The 15,714-nt window shown below is 44.2% G+C and overlaps 1 protein-coding gene across 1 annotated transcript in view; it reads left to right on the top strand.

Annotated features, from left to right (window-relative positions):
• ALDH1A1 (aldehyde dehydrogenase 1 family member A1) overlaps window positions 1–15,714 on the top strand; it is a 653,703-nt gene that overhangs the window by 572,339 nt on the left and 65,650 nt on the right. Inside the window, exons 10-11 of the mRNA XM_069625815.1 lie at window positions 279–463; window positions 14,711–14,875. Coding sequence (XP_069481916.1) covers window positions 279–463; window positions 14,711–14,875 — 350 coding nt within the window. The remainder of the gene's footprint in view (window positions 1–278; window positions 464–14,710; window positions 14,876–15,714) is intronic.

The following is a 15,714-nucleotide window of genomic DNA, read 5'->3' as shown; positions in this document are numbered from 1 at the left end:
ACTCCTTCAAAATAGGTGACAAAAATATGGTACTAGGCTGTCCAATTTTGGGTAAGCGCAGAAGCTGAAAAGGCTAACAGGATTGCTAAGTGGGACACACAACGTATACATGATCATATGGGCAATGTGAGTTTGATCAATTTTTTCAAAGGAAAAGGATGGTGTCCATCACATAAATGAAGAGAAAATACGTGTTATGTACAGCACTAATGGTAGGTGTGGTTTGCAAGTTTCAATTTCACCTTCATCCAAAAAACAACATTTCCTTTCTCTTTCAGTGGACAATGCAGTCGAGCATGCTCACAATGGTCTGTTCTACCACCAGGGCCAATGCTGCATTGCCTGCTCCCGGATATTTGTGGAGGAGCCAATCTATGAAGAGTTTGTTCGTCGGAGCATTGTGAAAGCGAAGGCAAGGGTCCTAGGAGACCCTGTGACTCCTGGAGTAAATCAGGGACCTCAGGTAAAGCACATTTCTTTGTTTTTCAATACGGCTTTTGACTCATGTGATCACTGTTGCACTTTGGTCAAATGGACTGGTCCATTCCTCTCTACAAATATAAGTCAGATTAGTATTGTCGGATTGTGCCAGCTCATACCAAACCATTGAGAATTGGTGTCCATTCAGAATACGAATCAGAAATGAGTTTATCATCCATATAACCTTTCAGTTATATACACATTAAAAATACCCCAAATCGGCATGGCAATTTAAGGTATATATCATTAGTGGTCCCAGCCAGTAGTTCACCTAACAATATAGCAATGATTTAATATCACTTTACATCAGGGATCCTTTAGATACATTTTGATCGCTGGAGTGCAGCCAAACAATGGAGGTCTTATTTCAGGAATTATTTAGGAGCTTGCGTCAGATGCAACAGGATTGGTGTGCACTCAGTGAACCCCTTATTTTTAGGGATGTTTGCATTACATATAATACCATTCATTTTTGTATTGCCACCGTTTGTTCCACTAAATCCATATTCTTGGTGAACCATCAAGCAATGATGAACCCGTTACATTATTTCACATAAGGTTGCACTTTTTTCAACTCACAGTTTGACATTGGTGATTGATCTGCTTTGTGGTGCCTAACATCAACTTGTACAACATCTTTAAAAAACAAGGGTGCCCTATGTCATGTGGCTTATGCTGACAAATTGGCACAAGGCAATGTTTCCAGGTAGCATGGCAGGACGAAGGAGCCTAATGCTATCTATGCTGAATGATGAAGTTACTGGTGCAGAAATATAGACCACAAACCAATCATGAACATACAACAATGTATTAACATGGATATCCACTAACATTGTGCCTTTAGAACGCCAAGGAATAGTGTCAACAGATGTTGGTGATTCCTTTTTTTCCAGGCTGTACACATCAGTGTGTTTTGTTCCTTACTTGTTATGCCCAATTAAGGCTGGAACAACTACTTGATCCACATTTTACTTATGTGTGATAGTAAGGACCTGAGCCACCTCTTTATGCTTCTCACATTAATTTTTACGGTTTTAGAGGATTTGATAATCTTGGCAGACATTATTGTACATTTTCATCCTCATAAAGTTCGATTTCTTAACACTTCCCTTGCAGTGCCTGCTATGGTTTATAACTACAGACCTATCAATCAACATAATCGTGTGTGCCATTTTGGAGTTTATTTTGTGTTCCTAAAAATATTGATAGCAGCTTCATTTTAAAGAACATGTGTTCCAAAAACCAGACCATTATTTTGTAGAGATGTTGTTTTCCCAACCCACACCTCTCTGGTTTGCTGTTAAATCATCTCAGACTTCCCTGTTGTCTGGATCTTCACTTTTCATCAATAGCTGCTGCTGTTTCCGTAATCGCTGGATATCTTTCTTTCTCTCCATCTCTCTCTCTCTTTCTCTCTCTCTCTCTCTCTCTCTCTCTCTCTCTCTCTCTCTCTCTCTCTCACACCACCTCTCGTTTTTTATCTCTATGTCGCCTTGTCTTCCTCTTTCAAAGTCATTATTGGCATACAGTGTCATATTAAAAGAAAATGCAGCGTGTGTCTCCTCTCATATGTGATTGTGGTTTGATATCTCTTCTGCCATATTTTTGTAAAAGCTAAGATGGCTAATTGTACATACATGTCCCTTTCTCCTCTCCCACAGTTGTTCATCCGTCTGCATTACTAACATTGAGCGGTGCATGTTGATTCTATTGCTCCTTTTGTGCTATTGGGCTTCATTCACTAGCCATGCCATTTTCTATCTTTGTACTTGCAGATCTGTCTGCCACCTTTGACAATGTTTATCATCTTAAACTCCTTTGTTCATTGTCATGCTTGGCTTTTTCGAAGACTTTTTTAACTTGATGTCATTCATGTCTTCAAATGGTCATTTTCTCTCAAATTAAATTAATCTGAACTTGTGATATCCAGCAATGTTTCTGCTACATCAACTTCTTCTCCTCATCTATGCTATCCGAAGATATTAGATATGGCTACCTCGATATTCACATGCACTCCACCCGCATACTGATGCATGCTCATTAGTGGTCTATCAAGCATCTTTCAGCAATTGAGTCATGGTAGGATCAATGCTGAATTCACATACATTCCTGCAAACTGAAATAATAAGCTACTTCCATTCTTCCTCTTCACCTACCAAGCTGTGCTTCGTTTTGTCCTACCCAACTTTTGTTACAGTTCGCTATTTTCATGCTCTCTGTGCTTTAAGTTGAATCCTTGAATTTGTCTTGGAGGTTTCTTAAACAAATTCTAAAACTTACTGTGATAGATTGCCATCTGCAATTGTTTACGAAAGCCTTTGGTTTTTGATTATCATTAAAAAGTATTGCAGGATTCTGCAAGTGTTTTATGTTAATCTGACGCCCCCCTTTCAAAATACTCCATGCAAAAAATAGAGTGCCCACAAGTGCATTGTTTTAGCAAGTCCTATGACATATACATTCTCATATCTGTAGTGGCACAGAGCTGGTACAAAGGTCACCAGTGTATCCCTGACAGCTGCTAGAACAATAACTAGAATACTGCCTCGTTTGATTATTCAGTAGGAAGTATACCTGCTTCCTGCATGGCTTAGATACCCCCCCCCCTCTTCCCTCAGGAAGGTTCTAGGGGACTGTGCTTCAGAAGCAGCACTGATATAACAAAATCAGCCTCACACAAGGGTGTTGATTTCCAGAATGCCTTTGAAGCCAGCAAGCATTGGAATGGGTTGGACATAGAGTACCCAGAGAGGGAAGGTAGGCCTGGAGAGATGTTCCACCATCTTTCTTTCTGTTAGTACTCTCTTACTTTTTCTGGGCCTCATTACGACCCAGGCGGTAAGGAGTTTACGGCAGCGTAAACAGCGCCGACCCTTACCGCCTGATTCCGAGGTCCCTTAGCGCCATGGCGGATTTAACACCTGCTTTTAGCAGGTGTTAAAATCCATGGCGCTAAGGGACCATGTTGTTAATTACGCCACCGTAATTTACGGTGGCGTAATTAACGCCTTCCCCACTCCCATTGTGCCCTATGGGACAAAAATGGGAATGGGGAAGGGTAAATGGGGATTGGGGACTTACTGCCCCGCCGACCTTGGAATGGGGCGGTAAGCCAGCCAACCACCATGGCGTAAACATAGTTTACGCCATGGTGGTAAAGGTACGACCCAGGCGGTAACTTACCGCCTGGGTCGTTATGAGGCCCTCTGTCCCCTTAATTTCCTGCAAGCAAGGTACTATGTGTGTGATGTCATAAGGCAAAGGACACTTTTAACAGTAAAATGGGTTGGATCCCTTACAGCAGGCTTGCTTTAGACCAATCCCCTGAGGCATTTTGTGTTTAAAAGAAGAGGGGCAACCCCTCATTCTTTAATTCATCTCTGGATTTCTATTGGGGATACAGTCTGAAGTCCTCTGTTAGGGAGGTGTAGAGAGAAGGCATCAATGCCACGGACCAATGGGGCTGACTGTTATTAGACTAAGCCCTCACGGTCACTGTAGCTGTACTGGAACAAGAACCTTGTCAATGTAGGTGAATCTACCCTTGTAGGTGCCAGCCAAGCTCTCTTGAGTGGGAGCACAACAAAAGGATTTGCCTTGTCGTGGATCCCCTGGATTGACATTTCCAGCAAAAGTTGAACCAAGGCAGTGTCCCTGGTTCACCCTGCATCTCTGGACTGACTGAACTCTGGTTTAGGTGCAGTAGACACTGTCTAGCTTACTGCACAGGAACTGCTGTATTCATCCTTGACCATGACATTCAACTGCCTTTGCATGCCCAAAGCTGTTCGATGCAGATGCCAAAGCTCACCAGTGTTTCATTCTGAGACCCACTGAGTCTTCTCAAAACCCCACCTTCTCACAGCCAACTGATTACCAGCTTCTTTCATCTGTCACTGCAGTACCCCAAGACCATGTCGAGCCACGTAAGCCCACTTGCCACCAAAGGCAAGTCTCCATTTCACAATCCCTGAGGCCACTGACTCTTTTAGAGCTGCAGATCTAGCACCAGTGGCCATTCCCAGTTGCTTCAACCCAAAAGCTAACACAGCTGCTGAATAGCAACACATCATTGGGACAGGTAGACGAAACTCACTGGCTCACCTGTGGCCCAGCGATGACAGAACCCAGACTCCTGGTTCAACATCAAACAGCATGGATTAGCATTGTTGAGCCCCAAAGGCAATGAAATTAGGCACTCTGAAGTTGTCCTCTACCCCTGGTCCACTTTTGGGACCATAGTGATTTTTAAGCCCTGATTCACTGCCTTATTCTTACAAGACACCTTCTTGAACATTGTCGTTGCACCAGTTGATTGCCTGAACATCCCATCTCATCTACACAGAGTGCTATTGTACAATAGCTTCCATTTTCTGTATTTCTTAACAAGGGTGTGTCTTAATGAGTTATTTGTCTTTTTATTGTTTAATCGAAATGCCATTGTTATAGATCCTTGATTGAACATTCTTTTATCTGTGCCTCGTTGTACTACTGCTGTTTTGTGGTTGCTACTGTTAGCACCTTCAACCCCTCCTGCAGATGTAGTTTGTCTTTGGCCTGCACTGCCGCTGTAGGTGAAGCCGGAATACCTATCATGGTGTGCTGTTTCTCTTTTATGACTAGCATCACTGCTGGTTTAGCATTAGTGTGGGAACGAGCTGGCAGTCCTGCCTCTACTCATTGTTGTACTGCTAGAGAGCAATAGTCATTGTATCACAATGACTCTGTGTCTCCTCTGACTATATAATGTTAAGAAGATCCATACTTGTATCAGTTTCTCTGCATCACTAATTGTGTTGTGCTTTCATTGCAGTCCACTCTTCATTCAGATGTTTGTACGTAGTTTGTGCTTAGTGATTCTACATGCACTCCCTGATTTCTCTTCCAAGTTAATGCTTTGTTCACTGTATTTACATATTAACATTAATTTCATGCATCTGTGAACTTGCCTTTGGTTGAATAGACGTAGTGGAACTGTGTTCCCTGCTAGCCTGTCACCCGCTCCCCACAAATCCCATCACCGCAGCCCCTCCCACGCGCAGTACAAAACCCTAAACAAATTGACCTGCTGTTTAAGGGAATGTTCAGTGCTGCGCTCTGAAGTCCAAGTTTCAGCTTCTTCCTACACTTTTATTTTAAAACGAAACCATTCCAGAACGTGTTCTTTTTCAAATAAAAGTATAGGAACAAACAAACTTAATTTAAAAAAATAGCAGAGCGCCGCTCCCAACAGCCCTCGCCTACTTAGACTCCTGAAACTGGCCTGCATTATTTCCTCTATGCATTTTAGAGGCGGCTACATCCGCATCGACCCACGATTAACCTTTAGGCATTCCATCATGAATTCTGAGCCATACTTTGGGCTCTCTGTGCACTACCACTATGCATTGTTTCACACACACACAAACACACACACACACACACCCTGACATTTTGGAAGATCTTTTGTTCTGCCATTTGCCTTCCACCGTTACAGTGCTCAAAAGAGGACTAGCTCTTCCCTGTTGATTGTTCTGGTTTTGTGTGGTTTCTGCTCTTGAAATGCATAATGCCATAGGCAAACTTTGTCTTTCTGCTGGATTTGCGCCATTGCTAATGGGGCTTCATGCACGTGTGGTACTTTGGATAAAGACACCGTATTAACTATATACAGTGTATAAACGAAACAAACCAATAATGAAACAATTCAGCTTCATTTTTAGCCTTACAATTTATCAAAGTATACACCGATGACTACAATGATAATAATAGATCGTAGAGCCTGCAGACCTACATATTGGCATATTCAAAAATGCCAGAGCAGTATCCATTGCCATATCTGCTACACATGTAGGGTGACCAGATTTTAAAAGTAAAAAACCGGGACAGGGCAGCTAACATAAAAGTAGGGCTAACACTTGAAAGTGGCTGTCAAGGCACTACACTTCAGTAGATGTTGGAGGAGAAGGGGGTTTTAGTGTTACTGTTCAAATAAGCGCATATTATACATTTATCACAAACTAACACTATCTTAAGTTGAAAAATGCAGCATTTATTCAGTGTCAGGTTGTGCATTAATGCCTGTCATCTCTAAAGACGACTACCAAAAACCGGGATCACTGCAGTTTCCAATGGAAACATAATCTTGAGAAAGGGGGACAGAGCACCAAAAACCGGGACAGTCCTGCAAAAACCGGGACGTCTGGTCACCCTATACACATGTGATACCAATCGTTTGTTGTGCTGTTTCCCCACAGTCCGTTAATTGATGAGCCTCCTCCCATCGTCAGTGGAGCATCCATAAGCCCAGGCAGCATGGGAAACAGTTTCTCTCACCACAACATTCACTATTATACCACTGTCTCTGGCCGTCACCAATATGTTGTTGGTTCGGGCCTATTTTATGAAATTACCTCAACTTTGGGTCAGAGACATGTCAATAATGCCATTGGAGGCATGCGGTACCATCTGGTAATGGTCCACAGTGCCATGGTAATGGTTAAGTGTGACAAAGGCATTAGTGGGGGAGGCGGGCCATTACCCAGATGGTGCCCCCTGCTGACAGGTGCATTATTGTGCTTAGCACCCGATAAAGGAGAGTGATGCAGGATACAGACTGAAAGAGGGGGTGCCTTTGATTGGACAGGCGTGTACAATATGGGATGTCCGCAATGCGCAGCCGCAGTAATGGATGGGGGTGAATAAACACTGACCAAGAAGTGGCCGTGGCAGAGCTGGCAAACAATGCCCAGAGAATGCACGATGAGGAGGCAAGGTAGCAAAGATGTAAAGATGGAGGTGCATGAAGGAGGAGTGGGCAGGGCCCAAGGTTAGGGGGGTAATGGCAGCTGGAGGCCTGGCAAACAGCAGGTGGCTTGAATGTGAGTGCACCGTTGGCAGATACTGACCACATGCCGAGCCGCCTGATTATCTGCGCGGCACCTTCAGCCTGTTACATTTAAAAACATACATGTTTCCATGCCTGTTTTCTCACGTACGTTCTGTGCTTGTGTATAAGCTTCCTCTGGCTATTCAGTGCTTTAGGACGCCTCTTATGTTTATAGACAATCCCACAAATATAATAACATGCAAAGTGGTCAACGAGTGTTGTTTTGTATGTCTCCTTTTACATGTCAGGCATTATTCAAGTCAGTATACTCTGGGCCTGATTTACACACATAGTGCAAATGCCCCCGCTAAGTAGTTAGCAGGAGTAAGCACATTGCACGGAACACATATTCTGCGCTGTGAGCCGATTCATGGAATCACAAGAGCTGAGAAATGTGCAGCACAAAGAAAAATGTGTAGCATTCGGCACGCCCACAACATGCCACAATGGCTAACAGAGCATAGCGCTGATGAAGCAAAGCCTGTGGAAAAAAGGAATAAAGGATTACTTACTAGTAATCACCATAATGTTCCCCGACTAGTCTGTGGGTCAGCCCCCTACATTAAGGCTGAACCCAAAGTTGTCCCTGGTTCCAGTACCCCGAATAGTCTGCGGGTCAGCCCCTACATTAAGGCTGAACCCACAAGTCATCCCTTGTCCCAGTACTATGACTAATCTGCACGTCAGGCCCCCACATTAAGGCTGAACCCACAAGTCATCCCTTGTCCCAGTACTGTGACTAATCTGCATGTCTGGCCCCTACATTAAGGCTGAACCCACAAGTCTTCCCTTGTCCCAGTACTTTGACTAATTTGCATGTCTGGCCCCTACATTAAGGCTGAACCCACAAGTCTGTCCTCGTCCGAGTAACCTGACTAATCTATACACGAGGCCCTCTGCATTAAGTCTGAACCCACAAGGCCACCCTTGACCCAGTACCCCAACTAATCTGCACATCAGCCCCCTATATAAAGACTGAAACCACAAGTCCATCCTTGTCCCAGTTCCCCAACTAATATACACATCAGCACCCATGGCCCATCTCAATGTGGAGCACTTACCTTCCTCAACTCCTCTGGCCTGTGTCTCCCATGAACCATACCTGGCAGACATCCTCCTCCAACATGATCACTTGGAAGCAGTGCTGTTGTACCCAGGACAGGAACCTCTTTCACGTTGTCCCCTTGGATCACACTCAGCTTCACAACATTAGCCAACCATATAGTTGCTGCTGCTACATTGTGCTCCTTTGATGCACAGGTGGCATAGCCCACATGTGAGGTGTCTAGCTCAGTGAACCAGAGTGAGACCACACCCCTCCTCATCATCCCCAATGCCAATAAACCCTACCAGCTGTGGACGTGTGACCACATCCACATGGACAAGCAAAGGTGAAAGGCCCACCTAAACTGCTGTGCTAGCAGAAAGGAACACTACATAGATGAATTGGCAATCTGTAGAAGTGAATAGGCAGGAGTGAATGAGCTGTCTCCAGATTCCTCAAATATCCCTGCACTGGAGAGCATCTGGTCAGATACCTAAACAAATGTGTACTCATACACAATAAGAGACCCAAAACATCTTCTGAATAATACCTCCCATCACAAAATGTATACCCAAATTGCCATCACTAGACACACAATTCAAATTATGCACCACCACCACTGATACGCATGAATGCAAACATGCAATGGCCCTGCACATAAATGGCATCAGTCAATCATACTTTGCTACCCAAACTCGTGTGATGCTCCCTTCCCTACTAGCGAAGCACGTGTCCACATTCCCATGTGGGCAAGTCAGTCACAGTAATGCCACCATGCCTACCTCAAATAACCCCCACCATGAATCAATACCCATGAAAATATTTACAAAGGAAGTGCCATGCCAACCACACCATACATATGTGGCACACCAACACACACCATGTACAGAAATGACCAACATTCCTGTACTGCAAAGAATGGAAGTAGTTAAGCAACAGATGTGCATGACAAAGATGCCAAACATGTGCAACTCAAAACAGGTAATTTCCCCACATCTACCATTGTCCACGTGTATACATTGACTATGAAGGCATCATACTAAACATCCCACTCACCTGAAGCATGCACACATGATCCACAGCAAATAGGCCAGTACCAATATGACACACAGAGTGTGCCTCAAACCCACATAACAGCCATAGGACATACGTAGCTGGAGACCATGTTCAAACAAAAGGTGCACATGGAGAAAGAAGCACACAAGCACAAATAGGCGACAAACAGGGTTGGACTGGGGCATAAAATTGGCTCGGACACCAATGAAAAAGTGGCCCAAAGCTGCAAATGGCAATCCATTGCTTTTGTGACAGACTGTTTGAGTAGTACCCAATGGGGAGGGTTTTGATAAAATGTGATGCAAATTGTGTATTTTAAGGAATATTTATTCAGTAACACTGGACAAAACTACTAGCCGCATGGTGAAGGTACTTTTCAAACTGGCACATATGGGCCAAAAAAGTGGTCCACTTTCACCAGAAAAAACTGCTGCACACTACCATTTTGTATTTTTGCTTAGGGCATTGCCCTATGGCCCAATAGGCCAGCCTGAGCCTGGCGGCAAACGGTGGAATTGAATGTTAAAATATAAATGTATTCATAAACAACTATTTACAAAAAGAATCAAAAAAGAATATGCATGAAAAAATAATAATAAAACAAATAGAAAACTACAAATACAGAACTATATTCATCAGGCAGCAGGCTTGTCCATGGAAATGTCTGACAATACTTGTGCCAAGGAGCACTCCCCTTCAACATCCACCTACTGAAGGCAGGCCTCTGTTTTTTCCTGGAGGGCATGCAGGGCCTCCCTCATCCGACACTCAATCTCCTCCGCTGCCCTGCAAGAATCCTCTGGGATGGCAACCCATGCCTTCACCACCCTCTCCTCAAGCTCGGCCCTGGCTATCCCTGCATCATGTGCCTGCTGCCTCTCCTCCTCCTGCTGCCTCACAAAGCTCACCCCCGAAGACACCAGTGCCTGTATGTGCCGATGTGCCTCCTGCCTCACTTGCACCATGCCTGCGCCCCGTGCCTCCTCCTGCATGCAATGCCTGCAATGATTTGCCTCCTCAGCACCAACCTCACCTGGAAATGAGCTTTGGTCACTCTTCATGTTTGGGTGTTATGAAGCCTGCATAATTTATGTTACTATCGTATGGAAGAAGATTGCACATATCTTGGTAACACTGACAACTTGAAATAACATTGTAATTTGGAATGTGTAAATGGAATGTGATGTTTTTATTATATTTTTATTATGAATGTGGCTAGATGATTGAATGGAGTGTATTATACGTTGACATTTGTTAACTATAAAATACTGTAAACAAATAAATAAGTATAGGGGAATTCCAGAAGAAGTAGCAATCAAGCATACATACTGGGTAATTGACATTGACATGCATAATGTGTCCCGCGCTTTGCAAATCACCTACACATTGATGGAATGCAATGTTTCCGGTCGCGCTTTATGTACTCGGTGTCTCGTGGCGTGGGGCAGTTGCAAATCTACATGGATGCAGTTGATGGCTCCCAGGACCTTGGGAAATTGCACAACAGCATGGAATTGCCGACAGACTATCTGCCTTGCCTGCAGCGTGCATGGTATATCAATGTGCACACGTGCCAGGATGCAGCACAAGACCTGGTGAAAGTACCGTGACTGTGTGGGCTATAATATGCCCCCAAATATGGCTGTGGTGTGCTGGAATGATCCAGTGGTCAGCAAGTTTGAGGCTGCTAGCACCTTGGCAAGAGGTGGCACAGCCAGGGAGCACATGATGGGTGATGTCAAGTCATTCTCCCACTCCATAACTAGGTCTAGGATGACAAGGGGAGAGAAGTGGTATCTTACATCCACCTCCTTATCTGGCATCCCAAATAGTATGGTTTTTGATAGTAACATTGTGGCCCTCTTCCTCCTTCTCCTCTTCCTTGTCCTTCCATCTAGTAGGATCAGAGCTAACAATGCAGGATCCGGGCATTGTGGCAAACCTAAGATCTTTGGGGTTGAATAGTGCTTTTTATTTGTGGCCTTTCATTTCGCTTTATGCTTTGTGACGGGTTAAGTGTAGTGGTAATATAGTTTTCCTTTGAAGTTGGACAGATTGCACAATACATTCTGTGAGTAGGGTTTACTTAGCACTTGATGGGGTCATATTGGTTGTTTGTTCAGTGCCCCCCACCACCATCATGTTCCTCCTCATTTTCCTCATGTGATGTTCCGCCCACCTATTCTTTTCTTTGGGCTGGCCCTTCCCACGCTTTGTATCACGCAAAGCGATCCTGCACAGCGCATTTTTGTAGGGGAAACCAAATAGCGCTGGATATCTCCCAATATGAGTGAGAGCTTTCAAAATGAAGTAATTTTGAGTTCAAGGTGGTCCAGTCCGACTTCGAAAGCAGATTTATTTTAATGCAATCTTTTATGAAAAAATAATAACCATTCATACCACTCTTCCATTGCATTCACATGTTCTATTTTTAAATCGTCTAGGAACTATAATTCAATGTGAATTAAAAGTCATTACATTTCATTGTAGAAAGTGTGCACCTTTTTGAAACCTATGCTAACCAGCACTGGTATAGTGGAATCCTGTGCACAGTACATCCCATGAGAAGGTTTAGCAGCATCGGTTCATCAGGCATATAATACGAGTCTTTAAACAGTGAACAGTGGTGATATAATTATTCAGAGATTAATATTGCTTGTTCTTAAAGTAAGCTACCTTGGGACACTGAGTGCGCCATGTTCCCAGGCTTCCTAGGTGTTGCTCTGGCTGAGTTGGGAAATTGGAAGCCCATGTGACCGGGCGTGTTGGCAAGGCAGCCACACTGCATAATTAGAGGTTGTGCTTTAACTCTTGTCAGAGTACATTCCTATCTCCACCATCATTTAGATATCTTTCTGAGAAGTGGCCGGGAGCAGGCCCGTGCAGAAAGCTGACCCGCCTACCACCGCCCTGACGTTTATCCCCATCTCCAAGGAACTTGCAGGTTGCCCTCTGCAAACGCACTTTCTGGCCAAATGTTCCCTAAACACTTAATCCCCGATCAATCAAATATCACTTTACACAATAATGGAACCGGAGTGCACAGGTTTGTGACGTTAAAGCATCGACTGATAAGAGGTTCTTTTGGGTCACCGGTGCACATTCTTGCACTAAATATCTGAACACAAATCAGTGTGACCTCAATGAAGGCTTGCAGACTTGTTATTTTAAAAAAAAAAATACTGGTCTTGTTACAGCTGCTTCTATTACACAGTTTAAGGCAGTTGTGAATCTGTGTAGTACAAAGACATCATTTAATATCCCTCCAGGAGTATTACAAGGCCTAGACTCTTTAGAGAACTGTTTCTTTGAAATCATAAAGCCTTTTGATGGAAATGTGAGGAAGCCGCAGACGTGTATCTTGAGAAAGCATTATTCCTCTGCTTACGGCTTGCAATACCCACGAAATAATTCAAAAATCTTGTTATGACGATTGTGCAGTTCCTGTTGTTATAACCAAGCCCCCAGGGAGCCGGATGGCGATGGTGGCCCCCGGCAAAACCCAACTGCTAAGGCCATTTTCTCAGGCCATAGAAGGTCACAGTTCAACTCTCTCGATTGCACGGTATAGTCCATTAAATGCTAATATCCTCAAGAATGTCATCAGACTATATGCCCCTGTCAACCTGCTGCAACACAACGCTGTCCCCCCTTCTACCTTCCTCTCTGCTGCTGACTCGCCCCTACTGCCTCCCCATCAACAAGCAATGCGCCTTTGCATCCCTGCCTAGGAGCATACAGATATCACTGCTTCTCCGCACGCACTGTACACCACAAAACGTCCTTAAATACTCCTGTAACATTACCCTGCCATAACACACAACTAGGATCATGCATGCATAATGTGATGCACTTTCACAAGGCGCTTCCTGTAAAATGGAGCTCAACTACAGACTACACAGTCACCCTCCTCACCATCAAGAACTCTGCCAACAGACATTCTCTCCAGCCGCACCCGCTGAGCTGCACCTCACACACCACTACCATACTAGGAACTGCCCCTTCAAAACGCTCTTCATCCAGCCACGACTGCATCATCACACCCCGGTGACACACCAATTTCCTATGATATCCCAAGTTGCCCGAGGCTTAGCACAGGTAACTCACCCACCTTCCATTATATCCCAAGCTACCCTGAGCTCAGCACCACATCGTCCTCACAAATGCTGTCAAACAACGATGACCCACTGCACCCCACCATTTCTTCCTTACTGCCTACACCCAACTGTCTGACAGCCACTTCTAGCAACCAACCTGGAATCTCAAAACCTCCAAGCCTGCTAGCCACTTACCACTCACAGACCACACGTATCGGCCCTCCCTGCTCCACGCCTGCACTGCATGCGCTGCCCAGCCCAGAGTCCATACACAGCCAAACCACAAACTCGCATATCAAATGTGCCCTTATCAAAACCAGGTCCCTCCCAGCACATGCACTGGACAGGATTGCATGAAAAGATCAAATCTAAAATGCTGAATGCACATGTACTGTGAATTCGGCATGGTAGATTAGATCAAAGCCCATAATACCAAACAGGGGAGCATGGGTTGCAGGGGTACCCACCATTGCCCCAGTACGGTTTTATGGATTGCAGGAGTTGCAGGGGTGTCCCCTGCATGCATTAAAGGCAGTGCAGGGGACAAACAGGAAAAATCCCAACGGATCAGATTACAAAATGGGCAAGTGGGCTCCTCAATTTTGTAATTCATCTTTTAGGATTCGTTATTTTAATGTACATCCGCACTGGGCATCTGGGACCTAATCAAGACCGCCAATGGGACCTACTCACTATTACTGAAACCTGGCTGCATAAAGCCGCAAAGATCGGCCTGACTCCAGTGGAGGAGGGTTGGCCATAATCGCGAAAGACTCCTTGGGCTGCAGAGAATCCAATACTGAAAACTTCCCATCAGGTGATCTCGTATCCAACAAATGGTCACCCACATACTCTTCTACCCTTAACTTACACGTGATCTACAGACCACCAGGCCCTACCCTATTCATCTCCTCTCCTCTGAAGCCAAACCAACAACTAGAACCATCCTCATAGGGGATCTGAATCTAGTGGATGATTTTCAAGTCCATACTTCCTATCCAGGAGCTTAATTATATGCATCTTGGCATTGCTACACATCTCATTTCCGCATTCCATGTGTTATGAATTAAAACACAGTAAAACAGTCAAATATAAGATTGTTGATTGTCAAGGTACGTGTGACACATACACATTGCTATTCATTTATTTTTCCTGTGTACTTAGATTGACCAGGAGCAGTTCGACAGAATTCTTGATTTAATTGAGAGTGGGAAAAAGGAAGGAGCAAAGCTGGAATGTGGAGGCGCGGCCTGGGGAAATAAAGGTTTCTTTATACAGCCCACGGTCTTCTCGGATGTTAAGGATGACATGCGCATCGCCAAAGAAGAGGTAAACCAACGTCATGCTCTATTAAAGGCATTGCTTTCACCTGCTTCTCTTATGTGGAGTGTTTTTTTTTGCAGCTCTCGATTGAAATGAAAAGCAATTTGTTTTCCTTTCTGTGTCACTCTGGTAAGTGAATTGGAGTTGTGTTTTTTGCTGGAACTTTGTTACATAGAAACGTTTCACCAACATATTTACACATCAGTTTGTAGTGGATCATTTAGGAGCTTATTTGATGCATATGTTAAGCTGTTTTTCTACTAGAATTATTTTTAGTGATTTTTGAATGCTTTTCAAATAAGGAGCTCACGCTGTAAGACACGTTCCATGATCACCTTAAGTTAATGACAGCAAGTGTGAGAATTGAGGCTATCTATTAGACTCATTAGACTTTATGAAGAACATTGGGGGTCATTTTCGGTGGGTGGATGAGTCAAATGGAGATGTAAAAGGAAGCATAATGCTTTTACGGTTCCATTTAATGTTCTCCCCTTTTTAGTGCCAATTGAAGGCGTAATAGAGGAACAGAACCTAGTTTGAACCTCCACTTTGCTTTCCTCCTGCATCTTGGAAGAGCACCCAGTTTTATGCCTGCAAGAGATTTCCATGCCAAGACATAGGATTTCCAGGGAATCCACCTCACATTCACACCTGGGAAATAGCAGGCAGATTCCACTGCAATACATTCTAAAATGCTGCCTGAAATGCATAATCTGCAGGGGGCGTTTTAGTTTTCTCAAAACAGAGAGTAAAAGTGAATAGTGAAGCATTGTTGCCTTGATTTACTCTTCACGTATACACTTTGCTTTGTGATTGATGGAAATTGCAAGCAGGGGTCCAACAGC

Source organism: Ambystoma mexicanum, chromosome 6p (assembly GCF_040938575.1).
Source record: "Ambystoma mexicanum isolate Mex_15411 chromosome 6p, UKY_AmexF1_1, whole genome shotgun sequence".
NCBI classification, from domain to species: domain Eukaryota; kingdom Metazoa; phylum Chordata; class Amphibia; order Caudata; family Ambystomatidae; genus Ambystoma; species Ambystoma mexicanum.
The sequence above is the reverse complement of the archived record's forward strand: the minus strand, read 5'-3'. Positions and strand labels throughout refer to the sequence as shown.